The sequence below is a fragment of the Medicago truncatula genome, chromosome 7 (assembly GCF_003473485.1).
Source record: "Medicago truncatula cultivar Jemalong A17 chromosome 7, MtrunA17r5.0-ANR, whole genome shotgun sequence".
In the NCBI taxonomy this organism is placed as follows: Eukaryota; Viridiplantae; Streptophyta; class Magnoliopsida; order Fabales; family Fabaceae; genus Medicago; species Medicago truncatula.
Genome location: NC_053048.1, coordinates 43,667,717 through 43,681,789, shown reverse-complemented (window position 1 = coordinate 43,681,789; position 14,073 = coordinate 43,667,717). Strand labels below are relative to the sequence as shown.

The 14,073-nt window shown below is 33.8% G+C and overlaps 2 protein-coding genes across 2 annotated transcripts; one reads left to right on the top strand and one right to left on the bottom strand.

The window, feature by feature from the left end:
* Window positions 1-5,134: 5,134 nt before the first annotated feature.
* Window positions 5,135-7,120, bottom strand: LOC11437334 (probable pectinesterase 8). The gene is made up of 5 exons (XM_003625174.4): window positions 6,687-7,120; window positions 6,317-6,488; window positions 5,981-6,187; window positions 5,574-5,833; window positions 5,135-5,461 (listed from the first exon to the last, which is right to left on the bottom strand). Exons 1-5 carry the CDS (start codon window positions 7,067-7,069, stop codon window positions 5,314-5,316), a joined length of 1,170 nt encoding a protein of 389 aa, XP_003625222.1. The 5' UTR covers window positions 7,070-7,120; the 3' UTR covers window positions 5,135-5,313.
* Window positions 7,121-8,475: 1,355 nt separating this feature from the next.
* On the top strand, window positions 8,476-12,133 carry LOC11444220 (FT-interacting protein 3). Its single transcript, XM_003625173.4, has 2 exons — window positions 8,476-8,650; window positions 9,384-12,133. Exon 2 carries the CDS (start codon window positions 9,503-9,505, stop codon window positions 11,828-11,830), a length of 2,328 nt encoding a protein of 775 aa, XP_003625221.1. The 5' UTR covers window positions 8,476-8,650; window positions 9,384-9,502; the 3' UTR covers window positions 11,831-12,133.
* The last annotated feature ends 1,940 nt before the right edge of the window (window positions 12,134-14,073 follow it).

Genomic DNA, 14,073 nt, shown 5'->3' with positions numbered 1-14,073 from the left:
AAAATAATGTATTTAGTAAAATTAGTTGTTGAAGTGACTGATACATATAAAATGACATTTTTTTTTATAAATTATTATTATACATAAACTTTTTTTTAGCTTAACTTATTTCTTTTTAAACATTCAAATTACTTTCATCACTGAAATGATAAATGTGTTTTAAGAATTTAATCAACATTTTTTTTACAAAACATTTTCTTCACTATTTATTGTATATTATTTAAAATTATAATTATATTATATGAATTAAGAGCAAGTAATAAGAAAATGAACAATGCTCGAGGGATTAGTCTCTGCAGTTGCGCGCAGAGGATACTTGGTTTACGAAAAAAAAAAAAAGGAACAAAGAAAATATGGAAAAACTACAAAGCGGTGGTACGAGTGCACTGACGTTAGGGTTGGGAATAGGCCAGGCCAGACCAGGCTTTGATAGGCCTGAGCTTGGCCTATGGCCTATTTTTTTGGCCTGGCCTGGCCTAAAAGCCTATTTACAGGCCTACTTACTATTAAAGTCATTAAACATTCCATTTTATCTACTTTTAAATAGGCTTTATAGACCTCAAAGCCTATTTCAGTGTAAGACTTGTCTATCACTACTATAAGGCCTTAAAAGCCTATTTCACCATAAAGCTTTAAAGCCTATTTAAAAAGTCCACTATGAAGCCTAACATGCATAAACAGGCCGGCCCATTAGGCTTCATAGGCTTTTTTGATAGCCTAAGCCTGGCCTATTTACTTAAATAGGCTTTTTAAAAAGCCTAAGCCTAGCCTTTTTAATAAACAGGCCAGACTTAAACAGGCTAGGCCATAGGCCCCTGTAGGCCGGCCTGGCCTATTCCCAACCCTAACTGACGTGCAACATACTCGTGGGTGGTTGTATATTTTTTTATAATAAAATTTTATAAGCTCTAATCTCAAAAGCTACTTGAAATAGCTTATCATAAAAAGTTATAAGCTCGTGAGAAAAACTTGTTTACCAAACACGTCATGTTTTGACCCAACAAACTTATAAGCTAATTCAATAAGCTATAAGATAGCTTCTCGCTGTTACCAAACGCAGCCTTAATAAATAACTTACAAGACATATATGAAAGGACATCGAGATGTTGCTTCAATTGACTTGATCTATAAACCTTCAATGTCTATGCCCTATTTCTCTCTCCTAAACTATATCGTTAAAACTTGCTAAAAGATCAAATGAAACAAAACAAGGTTGCAAGCCACTATTTTTAGGTTTTGCTAACAAATACTCCCTCCGTCCCTTAATAAGTGACACAGTTGACCCAATTACGCATACCAATGCGTAATTTTGAGTTTAAATATCATGAATAATATATTGGAAAAAATTATGAAAATTTGATATTTTGAAAATACTCATCGAGACGAATCTAACGACATCTTATATGGTATTATTTATCTTTGTATATTACTCCCTCCGTCCCTTAATAAATGACCTAGTTGACAATATGCATTATTGACTTGATATACTTTGACCATATTTTTCTACTAATTCACAAAGATAAATAATATCATGTAAGATGTTGTTGGATTCGTCTCGATGAGTATTTTTAAAATATTAAATTTTTATAATTTTTTTTAGTAGAGAATTGAAGATATCAAAGATAAAACATATGCATTGGTATGTGTGTCAGAGTCAACTAGGTCATTTATTTAGGGACGGAGGGAGTAGTAGAAAAATATGATCAAAGTAAGTTAGGTCAAAATTGCACATTTTCAAACAGGTCATTTATTGCGGAACGGAGGGAGTAATAACTTTCATGTAGAAAATGCTACTTTTTGATATTTCAATGCTACTTTTTGTTAGCATTCCCCTTTATAGTTTTGATGAAAGGTCCTTTGTCAAATGAGTATTCTGTTCGATACACGAACAAATGTTTCTTCCATAAAATAGGTTTTGCCACGTCAGTCAAATGGGACTTTAGATCGCAATTGTCCGCCATAGGAGCTATTTGCTTCACAAGACGAGATGTTAGCTCAACCAAAATGGCACTTTAGATCAACATATATTGTCAGGCAAACCATATCCCTCGCTAGCCGATTTTTCCTTGTTTGAGACCTTTGATCCCTGACTTGCTTTACTAGGCGAGTAGCATGGCTTGTCGGACGAAGAGCCTGATGTACCTCTTTTATGCTCATTGCTTGCACCTCTCATTCATGTGCTTTAGTTAATTGCACGTAATGTTAGAAATATAGTAAAAGTACAAGGAAACTAATACAAACTTGGCTACATTAGACCCCTCATGTTAATTAAACATTGAGTCAAATATTGATTTTTCAAATAAACAAAAAAAGTGTAATGATTTTTATAGGTAAATTAGCGCTCATTTGACACTCGTCACCCGTGAATTCCTTATTTGGAATTGCATGGTTAATTCAACATTCTTTAAAGAATAAAAAAAAATTATAGAAGAATCGCAACATTATTTTCCTATATGTACAATGCAACTTCACTATTTTCCTAATTATGTTTGTAACAATTTGAATAAGATGGCGAGGAGTTTCCTTAAGGGGGGGCATGGACTATCTCAAACTTGTAATCATGTTAATTGGAACAAGGTTACCAACCCCAGACGTTTTGGTGGCCTAGGTCTTCGTGAGGCTAGGCTTGGTAACGTAGCTATGATAGGTAAGTTGTTGTGGAACTTGCTTCACAACAAAGATAAATTGTCGGTTCAAGTTCTTTCTCATAATTACACGCCTAAAGATAAATTGTGTGTGCAAGTTATTTACGACAAAAAGATGATTTGTGGGTGCAAGTTATATGAATGGGTAAGAAACATGACGAAGCCTTGATCACTTTCGCGATGTATTATTGCTACTTTTTATGGAGTATATAGTTTCTGCGTAGGCTTTAGAGATTCACCGATTTAGAATACTAACTAGACATAAATGGGTTGTCTTTGGAAGCTTGTATCATTTGTTAACATCAATTATTCATTTATGCGTTTAAGGAGTGTGTTGTACGATGGTGGATGGAATTTGAAAGGCCTTGCCACCGTAACACCATATGATATTGTTGATTATATCCACCAACTTCCAACACCCAGTAACTTGGATTTACAACTTAAATATGCATGCACTTGGAAACATGCCATGACATGTGCATTTATCAAGTGGATATTATTGGCTTCTTCAACAAAAAAGAAATTAGAATGTTAGTTGCAACATGAATTGACTTTGGCACCTTAAAGTACTAGCAAAACTTCAGTAGTTTCGTCGGCTTTGTATTCACAATGCTCCACCTGTTAATTCCGGTCGGATATCATTGTAACATGGTATGCACTTGTTGTTCTTGACCCATAGATGATATTCTTCGTTGTTTACGTGATTTCCCATATTTTAAAGCTTTGGCTCCACTTGAATATGGAGCGTTACCCATTTTGTTCTCCTCACAAACCGGTGTCAAGCTCTTGCTTTATGAGATGACATGTGGTGCCTCCTCTATTTTGTTTGTTACTTGATTATATTAAGCTCCGCGTTGGAGAAATATTATTATTTTTTAGGATCAACAATTGACGACATGAAGTGGTACGAAAAATCTTCTATTTGCATGATAAATGCATTTCTTAATGTCTAAATTTTGGAGTGGATCTACACCCATCCCTTCTCTTGGCTCATTTGAGCTCCCCTCTAAAAGGCACTCTCAAACTCAATGTTGATGGTAGTTTTCTAGAAGGCTCTGGGTGCTTAGGTGGCAGCGGTGTTGTTTGCAACCACGACGAATAAGATTTGACAGTTGACTTTTCTCACAATGAAATTGAAGGTGATGCATTGCTGGTTGTGTTGTGTGTTATCGAGACGACAAAAGCTATGCCAATGTTATTTGTGAGAGTGATTGCTTGAAAGCGGTTGGGCTGTTTGTTGCTTGTCGCGATCATACCTTGCACACTTATGCTACTAACATACTTCATATCATAGATGCTTTGCATGAAATTATTTTTTTTTGAACAAAATGCTTTGCATGAAAATGATAACACTATATTGGCGCATGCGCATGCTCTTGGGAAACAAAATATGTATGCAAATTATATGACAAACGAGGGATCACATTCAAGATGCTATACTCAATGAAACTTCCCTCGTCTGACATGGAGTTTCTCATCCTTAAAGATAACCTTGAAACTTAATTTATGCTTTAGTTTTTCTTTTTGTTACGTCTTGTTACTTTGTAAAAAAAATAAAAATAGAATCACAACATTAGTTCTCTTATTATTTTTGAATAAACCATTAATTTAGTCTTTAAACTATCATACAATCTTCAGTTTAATCCTAAATCGTATAAGTGTTATAAGTAGTCCATAAAATATAAATAATTTGTCAATTAGTTTTTAAAATATATACAAAGAGGTTTTTTCTAAATTACCTTTGAAGAATGGTGGGTAATTTACCCACCAACCAATGAAAATGAGCAATTTATTTGTGGGGTCAAGATAGTTCATGAATATGTGCTTATGTGGCTAATATGTATTGGTTGGGGTAAATTATCCATCATTCTTTCATGGGTAGCCTAGTTGCCACCATAAAAAGAATCTATAAATTTAGTCTCTAATGTTTTAAATCAAGAACTAAATTGACAAATTTTCTATACTTTATAAACTATTTATGATTTTTTTTTAGTTTAAAGACTAAATTGAATAAATGATGATAGTTTTTTGAGAGAAGAAATAATAATATTTTAAGGAGTAAAATGATGATTTATTATTATTTTTTTAACTTTCATTAGTTTTGCTCTTCAACTAGTAAGTACATGCATACTACTAGTTTATTCTTTTACAAGACATACTACTCTGGTTAGTATTTAGATTTAAAGTTGTGCCGATCAAAGAAATATTAGTTTTTAGTAAATAATAAAGGTAGATTAAGAGTTTGATGAAATGTTTAAGAGTTACCAGTATCATATTATGAGTAAGAGGTTTAAAGTGGTTATCACTAAATTCAAGATTTTCTCAGCCTTATAAAGGATTTGTTAACATTTGATTTAATTGTTCATTTTAAAGATCACCTATAGTCGAAACGAGCGAACATAACAATTTTTTTTTTTTGAAGATGAATGTAATCAAAGATTATGAATTTTTTATTATTCTGTACTGTTAATCATATGTGGAAGAATTTATTGATAGAATTAAGAGTTTGATTTGTTAATGTACTTTTGGCTTCATAAAATTTGTAAGAGTTTGATTGTGAATCCTTCGATTAATAATTTGTACAACTTTTACAGAGCAGAAGAATGGAAATGGAAAAGGGGTTAGCAATAGTCAAGGAGCAAATGATGGTTAGCTCAATAATTGATTCCTAAGTTTCCAACCATTGATCACCATCAATAAAACTTGTGTTGAGGAATGGAAAAGCTTGTGTATCATTCAATCTCTGTACATAAGGGACCCTCATATTCACATTAGCCCCTGGCCCAGAGCAATTGTACTCTCCATAAAATATAGTCCTGCATGCATTAATTCACCGAATATATATATATATATATATGAATACCACAAAACTAATTTCTAATGAAAGTCTTACTTTGAATTTAGAAAAAGAAATTGTTGTATACTTACTGGTCTCTTGTAGGGTCGTTGAAATCATTCCAACCTTCAGGTGCAATGATATCTGACATAATTGAGAATGCAAAAATAACACGAGAATATGGTCTCCATGCCCTACCCAACCATATTCTACCATTGCCTCCTATTGTGCTGTTCAAAAACACATATCCTGTATTTTCATCCATTGAAACTCTTCCATGAGCTGTAACTGCACCGTTTATGTTTTTTTGTCCTGGAGGTACTGGATTTGCTATAGAAACTAATTGACAATTCTGTACATAGCATAAGTATAGTATCTTAGCTATGTTGTATTCTTATCATAGAATAAACCAATATAGAAAAGGTATTTATACGACTTTGTCATTTGTCACGTTGGTATGATTATGAATAATGACATGATATAGGAAGGACATATATACCTCATAGAGTGACCTTGCATTGCCAAATATAAAATCAATGGATCCTTGAATATAGCAATCTTTGAAGTAATGACGACCCTTATCATCATGAAGAGTATCTTGGGCTCCAAAGAATCCACAACCTCTAAATTCAGCTTGATCTCCTGATATCCTCATGGCTACGGCTTGTGCTCCTTCTGCCCCAGGAGTTGGAATTGGTGCTAAATTCTTTTTCAATATAGTTAAACAGAATTATTATTAATTTGTGTTATATTGTAAAATAATTTTATCTTCTTTCAATAATGAGTAATTATATATTTTAGAGATATTTAAATAAATAAAAAAACTCTTGATCACCATGAAGCTTATGTTCTTAGCAATGAAATTGGAGGCAAAAACTTGAACGGAGCCACTATAAAACGTGCCATTAGCAGACTTTGCAGTATCATTCCATGCAATTGCAGTTGAAGTATAGCTTTGTCCTTGAAATGTTATGTTTGGTTTGGTTTTGGGAACCGTAACTTTCTCACTGAAAAATGACATGATGATTGATGAGCCAAGTAAATAAATATTCTTAACTACAACGAAACAAATCAAATAAAAAAAATGTTGAACTACTAACAAATTTTTTGTGTACCAGGACAAAATTAGATACAATTTTTTACTTTTTTCTCTTTAACTTTTGTTAGTATTTAAGTTTTTTAGTGATGAGGACCAATTGACTTACTAGTAAAAGCCACTATTAATCCATATTATGTTTCTTTTTAAGCTGAAATCTGGAACAGCATTAACGGCTTGTTGTACAGTTGTGAAATTACAACACCCTTTTCGATCAACACAAAGGTAGGAAGTGGTATTGGTGTTTGGAGGTGGAATTCCAGGTGGAAAATCATCACAAATAGAACCATCACTCCCACTGTCAGGGTGTTTTTTGTGTGGTCTATGATGATGGTCTCTGCCCAAGTATAAAGATGATGGTGAAAGTGTTGTGAAATTCAAATAATTGAAGTTGGTGAGGAATTGTGGATTTGGATTGATGAGATGCAAAGATGCAAAAATTGCAGCTATGGGAACCAAAAGAGACAGGAAGTTATTGCTTTTGAGATTCATTTGATTTGATTTTAGAATGTAAAAGCAAGGGGTGAAGTATTGGAAAATCAGAATATGATTGATTATATATGTGTATAAAACATGTCAAAGTTGGACTTGAAGGGAAAGATTTAATGACATGTCTTGCAAACTACCCTCTCTTTTCTTAGGAAATATTTTGAACTTCAAGAAACTTTAAAGTTTGCTAGTGAATTGATAATATATACCTTTTCAAGCTAACTACCTTAATCCTTTCTTCATCAATCTGCACTAAATTTAGAGATAAAAGAGCTTATCCTAATCCTACAATATATATATTTTCAATGATATTATAGGTTCATAGTATGTATGTTATTTAACAATGACTTATTTCTTCAAGATAATTTGTTGTACACACAAGGTATATTTTATCATTTTAGTCGTATTTTCTTTATCAAAAAAAGTGAAAGTTTTGAACTTCTAGCCATTTGTTTTTTAGATGATGAATCCCTTCCCACACGGATGAATCACATGCTGTTGTTGTATAATAGACTAATATGGTACTAATTAAAGTTGATTTTAATTTGACTACTTTGCTGAATGTCTTACCTTTTTCTACTTTGCACCATTTTTTAAACAATTAAATCAATAACAAATCTAGAAGTAAAGCATTTATAATTTATAATTGGTGAACAAACTTCCTTTCTCATTTCCGTTTAGTTGCTATTGCTTCAATTATTAATTCAAAAGAAGTATAATTAGTGGGTCACAAGTTGCTATGTTAGCTTTCTTTAGTCAATATAAAAGATCATAGCCCTTCCAAATTTGCCAGCTAGATCAAAAAGTAACAGTCCAAAATAGTGTGAGGCTGAAATTCCATCAATGTCCTTCCCCAAACCACTTTGCAATTTCAGAATCCAACGTCACAGACTCAGCCAATTTCATCTTTATCCTTTTACTTTTTGTTTCAACAAATAACACGGGAGCATGAGCTTAACTCCTAAGTTTCGTTTAATCTAGTCTTAAAAAAGAATTAAAATCTAATCTAATAGTATAATACAATTTTAGACAAATAAATTTAAAAACATTAAATAGACACATATATGAAATAGACACCGACATCAATAATAATTTTAAGAAAATAACATAATTCAATATAATCAGATGTATCAATCACGTGTCGATGTCAAACAATAACACGTATAAAACACCAGATACATCTAATTTAAAGAACATTTGTAATTCGTAGGTAACATACCATTATTATTTGAAAAATCAACTAGCAGTAGAATTACTTAACTGTATTTAGATTTACCTCTTACAAACAACCATAAGGGCAAGTAATGTGCAAAGACAAGATGATGAGAATGTCACACGTGTGTTTACCGACCGAAGTATTTCACACGTATGAAGTGGGGACCACAGCCATTCCTTCATCCACCACCCTGTACAGCAACAGAGGTCCAGTCCAACACTATTGCAAAAAGGCAAAGTAGGAGCTTCTTTGTATATTTTCTCCAGATTCATCAGATCCTATCAAAGGAAAAGTAAAAGTACACTCTTCCTTCTACACCCCCCCCCTTTCTTCTTAATCATCTCCATTGCTACTTCTTTTTCTTCAAGGTACTTCTTAACATTTTAGTTTTTTGTAACATAAAAATCTCTCCTTTATTTATGTCTTCTTCTCACTTTTCATTTTCATGATTTGGGTTGTGATTAGAATTTCCTAGTTTCTACTTTCATTTTGATTTAAGTACATTTTTTTTAGGTATTAATTCTGGAATTTTTTTTTTTTAAATGAGAAAAATTATATATTTGTTAGTATTAAGAGTGTGTAAGTGTTTTGATTAAGCGATGAAGGAAAAAAATTATTGGGGTGTGTTTGGTAGCTAGAAAAAGTTGAATCAAGTTCAAGTGAAGTACTAAAAAGTAAATCAAAGTTTAAGGTACTATTAGAATGCAGAAAGCATGAAACTTGTAAACGACATTCTGTCGGCAACAACCCTCAAACATTCTTTTTCTAGTTTCAGACTATTGTTCTGTCACTTTTATGAATGTTTTTATATTTTTTAATTTTTATTTTATTTTTTGTTCTTAAGAGAGTGAAAATCGGATCTGAAAGTTTCAAGTAAAAAAAAGCTACTTAGATTAATTAATTAATTAAGGTTAATTAATCTCCACATTCTCGATAATATGAGAGATCTATGTGTACATCCACTAGATATGCATTAATTGCCTCTTTTGAGTTACTACCTTATCTTCTTAGTTTGTGTATTTTAAAGTTTTTTTGCGAATATTAAGGTAACTCGATTTGCTATACTGTAACGGCTATTTGACTGTGTTTCCTCTTTTTTAGGCCCCTTGGAACGGTTCATTTTTAATTCAAAAACACATTTTCAAGCTCCAACCACCAGTGAAGAAAAAAAAAATTCAATATTTGAGATTGTTGCTTCTGTGATTCTTTGAAACAACAAGATGCAGAGGCCTCCACCTGAAGATTTTCTGTTGAAAGAGACCAAACCCCACCTTGGTGGTAAGGTCTCTGGAGACAAGCTTACAAGTACCTATGACCTTGTTGAGCAAATGCAGTATCTTTATGTTAGGGTTGTGAAGGCTAAGGAGCTACCTTCGAAAGATGTTACTGGAAGTTGTGACCCTTATGTTGAAGTCAAGCTTGGTAACTACAAAGGAACCACGAGGCATTTTGAGAAGAAGACTAATCCTGAATGGAATCAGGTTTTCGCTTTTTCGAAGGATCGGATTCAGGCTTCGGTTCTTGAGGTTTTTGTGAAAGATAAGGATTTTGTAAAAGATGATTTTATTGGTCGTGTTTGGTTTGATCTCAATGAGATTCCAAAGAGGGTTCCTCCTGATAGTCCTCTGGCGCCACAGTGGTATAGATTGGAGGATAGGAAGAGTGATAAGGTGAAAGGGGAGTTGATGCTGGCTGTTTGGATGGGTACTCAAGCTGATGAAGCTTTTCCTGAGGCGTGGCACTCAGATGCGGCGACGGTTAGTGGGACTGATGCTCTTGCAAATATTAGGTCTAAGGTGTATCTATCTCCTAAGCTTTGGTATTTGAGGGTTAATGTGATCGAGGCACAGGACTTACAGCCGTCTGACAAGGGAAGATTCCCAGAGGTTTATGTGAAGGCTATTTTGGGAAATCAGACCTTGAGGACAAGAATTTCTCAGAGCAGGAGTATCAATCCGATGTGGAATGAAGATTTGATGTTTGTAGCTGCGGAACCGTTTGAGGAGCCGCTGATTTTGAGTGTGGAAGACAGGGTTGCGCCTAACAAAGAGGAACTGCTAGGGAAGTGTGTTATTCCCTTACAGATGATGGACCGGAGACTCGATCACAAACCTGTGAACACTAGGTGGTTCAACATTGAAAAGCATGTTGTTATCATGGAAGGGGACAAGAAGAAGGAAATCAAGTTTGCAAGCAGGATTCATATGAGGGTCTGTCTAGAAGGTGGTTATCATGTTTTGGATGAATCAACTCACTACAGTAGTGATCTTCGCCCTACGGCGAAACAGCTGTGGAAGTCAAGTATTGGAGTTCTTGAAGTTGGGATATTGAATGCTTCGGGTTTGATGCCGATGAAATCAAATAATGGGAGGGGGACTACCGATGCTTATTGTGTAGCAAAATATGGACAGAAATGGGTGCGTACAAGAACCATCATCGATAGCTTTGCACCGAGGTGGAATGAGCAGTATACTTGGGAGGTTTTTGATCCGTGCACTGTCATTACAATTGGTGTATTCGATAACTGTCACTTGCACCATGGTGGTGATAAGCCTGGAGGACAAAGAGATTCTAAAATCGGCAAGGTAAGAATCCGTCTTTCCACACTCGAGACTGATCGAGTCTACACACATTCCTATCCACTTCTAGTTCTTCATCCAACTGGGGTGAAGAAAATGGGAGAAATTCAACTGGCTGTAAGGTTTACTTGCTCTTCTTTGCTCAACATGATGCACATGTATTCAAATCCATTGCTGCCCAAGATGCATTACATTCACCCATTAACCGTCAGCCAGCTCGACAGTCTGAGGCATCAAGCTACTCAGATTGTTTCCATGAGACTTAGCCGTGCTGAGCCGCCACTGAGAAAGGAGGTAGTGGAATATATGCTAGATGTCGGTTCCCACATGTGGAGTATGAGAAGAAGCAAAGCCAATTTTTTCAGAATCATGGGGGTTTTGAGTGGATTAATTGCTGTTGGAAAGTGGTTTGACCAAATCTGCAATTGGAAAAACCCTATCACAACAGTTCTAATTCATATCTTATTTATAATACTTGTCATGTACCCTGAACTTATCTTACCAACAATTTTCCTTTACCTCTTTTTGATTGGAGTTTGGTACTATAGATGGAGGCCAAGGCACCCACCTCACATGGACACACGTCTCTCCCATGCTGATTCCGCACACCCTGACGAACTAGATGAAGAGTTCGACACATTTCCAACCACAAGACCTTCTGACATCGTGAGGATGCGATACGATCGTCTTAGAAGTATCGCCGGTAGGATACAAACTGTTGTTGGGGATTTGGCGACTCAAGGAGAAAGACTGCAGTCTTTGCTGAGCTGGAGAGATCCAAGAGCTACTGCACTTTTTGTGCTATTCTGTTTGATTGCTGCTATTGTACTTTATGTGACTCCATTTCAAGTTGTGGCTCTTCTCAGTGGAATTTATGTGTTGAGACATCCAAGGTTTCGTCACAAGCTTCCTTCTGTGCCGCTCAATTTCTTCAGGAGGTTGCCTGCAAGAACTGATTGCATGCTTTGAACAAAGTTGGACTTGCTTGGATTGGAATGTGCATTAAAACACAAGTGGAGCTTTTGGTTGTTTTGTTTTCATTATTCATTCACCCACCAGATTTTGTGGATTTTTAGTTTCAATTATGTCTTAGAATATTTATATTTTCGAACTTATGGTAGTCCTTGTTAAAATTTGTAATTTTGTAGGGTGAGTTAAAATTATTTGTCTTTAGTCAACTTCCTGTTTAATTTAATTAGATGCAGTTAAGAACTTTCCCAATGGAAATCTGGGTCAAAGGTAATTTTCTTTATTATATTACTATGAACATCATATCATTGTTTCTTGCATCCTTCATCATATCATTGTTTTTATTATATTCTTGCATCCTTTTCTGTGATTTCCTGCAGTTACAGCAGGGTGCTGTAATTGGTCTGGGCCGTCCGATTTCAAATAGGTGGTGGAGAGCACTTTACAGTGTAAAGCTGTGTTTGAAATCTGGACCGTTTGATCTTAAATCTATGGCCGTGATCTTAAATCTGTTGTATGATTAGACATCCTTATGTCTTAGAAAAAAGGAGGAAGTAGACATTACAACGAGGACTTTGAAATTTGCCATTAAGTTTATGGGATCATGACGTTGTACAAATGATCAAATTTTATTGTAATTATATGTAGTAATTAATTGAATCTTATATATAGGTATAACCATTATTTTAGAATATGAAAATTAAAATAGTAAAGGTTTTGTACTGCAAGAAAAATCGAAATCTTTCTCTAACCAAATTGAAAGTACTCCACTACAATTTTCTTCTTTTTGATAATTTTGTAATTTAAACGTGTTAAAAATGTTGGAAGTTAAAGAAAGTTTCACCACTTATTTATGGACTCAAAACCTCAGGTTGTTTTATGGTGCAGCAACTCTTGGAACTGTAAGATTTAGAGTCTACAACTTTTGAACCATACAACAATTCTAGGGGAGACAAACACATTATTTTTTGAGGTAGTCTTGCAATGAATTAAGGGTTAATTAAGTTTTAGTCCCTATAAATATTCACAGTTTTGTTTTTAGTCCTTACAAAATAAAATCACATTTTTTAGTTCTTTTGTTTTTAGTCCCTACAAAATAAAATCACATTTTTTAGTTCTTGTGACATTTTTCTTAAGCATTTTAGGGACCAAAACTGTTGATGAATTTTTTTTTCAGGGACTAAAAATGTTGATGGAAAAATTTATAAGGACTAAAAATGCTGACGGAAAATTTTATAAGAACTAAAAAGAAAACTGTGAATATTTATAGGGACTAAAAAATTAATTAACCATGAATTAATAATCCATATTGCAGCAAATGATAGGCATGTGATCAAATATAGTGGGTTCCATATTTTAATTAAGGTGAGCTTAAAAAGCAAAATAATATTCCACCCGTTTTAAAATAGTGTGCCAATTGCATACATATTAAAGAATATAATAAAGTAGTCAAATGTCATAGCAATTTTATCAAATTACCCGAATCAACTATTGAGTTGTTTTTCATTAAAGAAAAAATAAACTTTGAAAGTAGTGTAACATGATATTAATTGAAGAGTACAATTGAAAAGAAAAAGTTATTATTGTATTGAAAAGCGAAAATGACATTTATTTTAAAACAATTTTTGTTAGTTAAAACAATACCTATTTTGAAACAGAGGAGTATAAGTTTCCAAATAAATTTATGCTCATATATTTTTATCAACAATTGTATACATTGAACTAGATCATATAACGGTAACAAGTCCCAATCATATCAAGGGTATAAAATGGCGGTACCGTAGACCTGAGAGTAAGATAATAATAATATCCAAAACCAAATATACTTGCATTTTTAACACTAATTTATCTGAAGCGTCCGAGCTTTCAACATTTAAAATGTGTTTGGACTTTCGACTAATGACGGATTTTATGTTCTCCATGGCATCTTTTTTTGTTGGAAGGTAACTACACAAGCATTATTTTTGTCAAAAATAAAACGTAAAACACAAGCAATTTGAACGAACATTTCAACATAAAACAAATTTTAATGTAATAGCAAGTTGAACTACCCACCTTCAGTTTAACCATTGGCTCTTATACCATTATTGATCATATGGGGAGCCTAAAACATCGGGGAATCATCATCATGGATTAACTTAAACTGCACAAGCGAGCAAGATATCACATTTTCACACTTGTCACACCAAGTTAGTAGATGATTATTTTGTTGATCTTTTGGCTAGATCTCTATTATTTCTCAA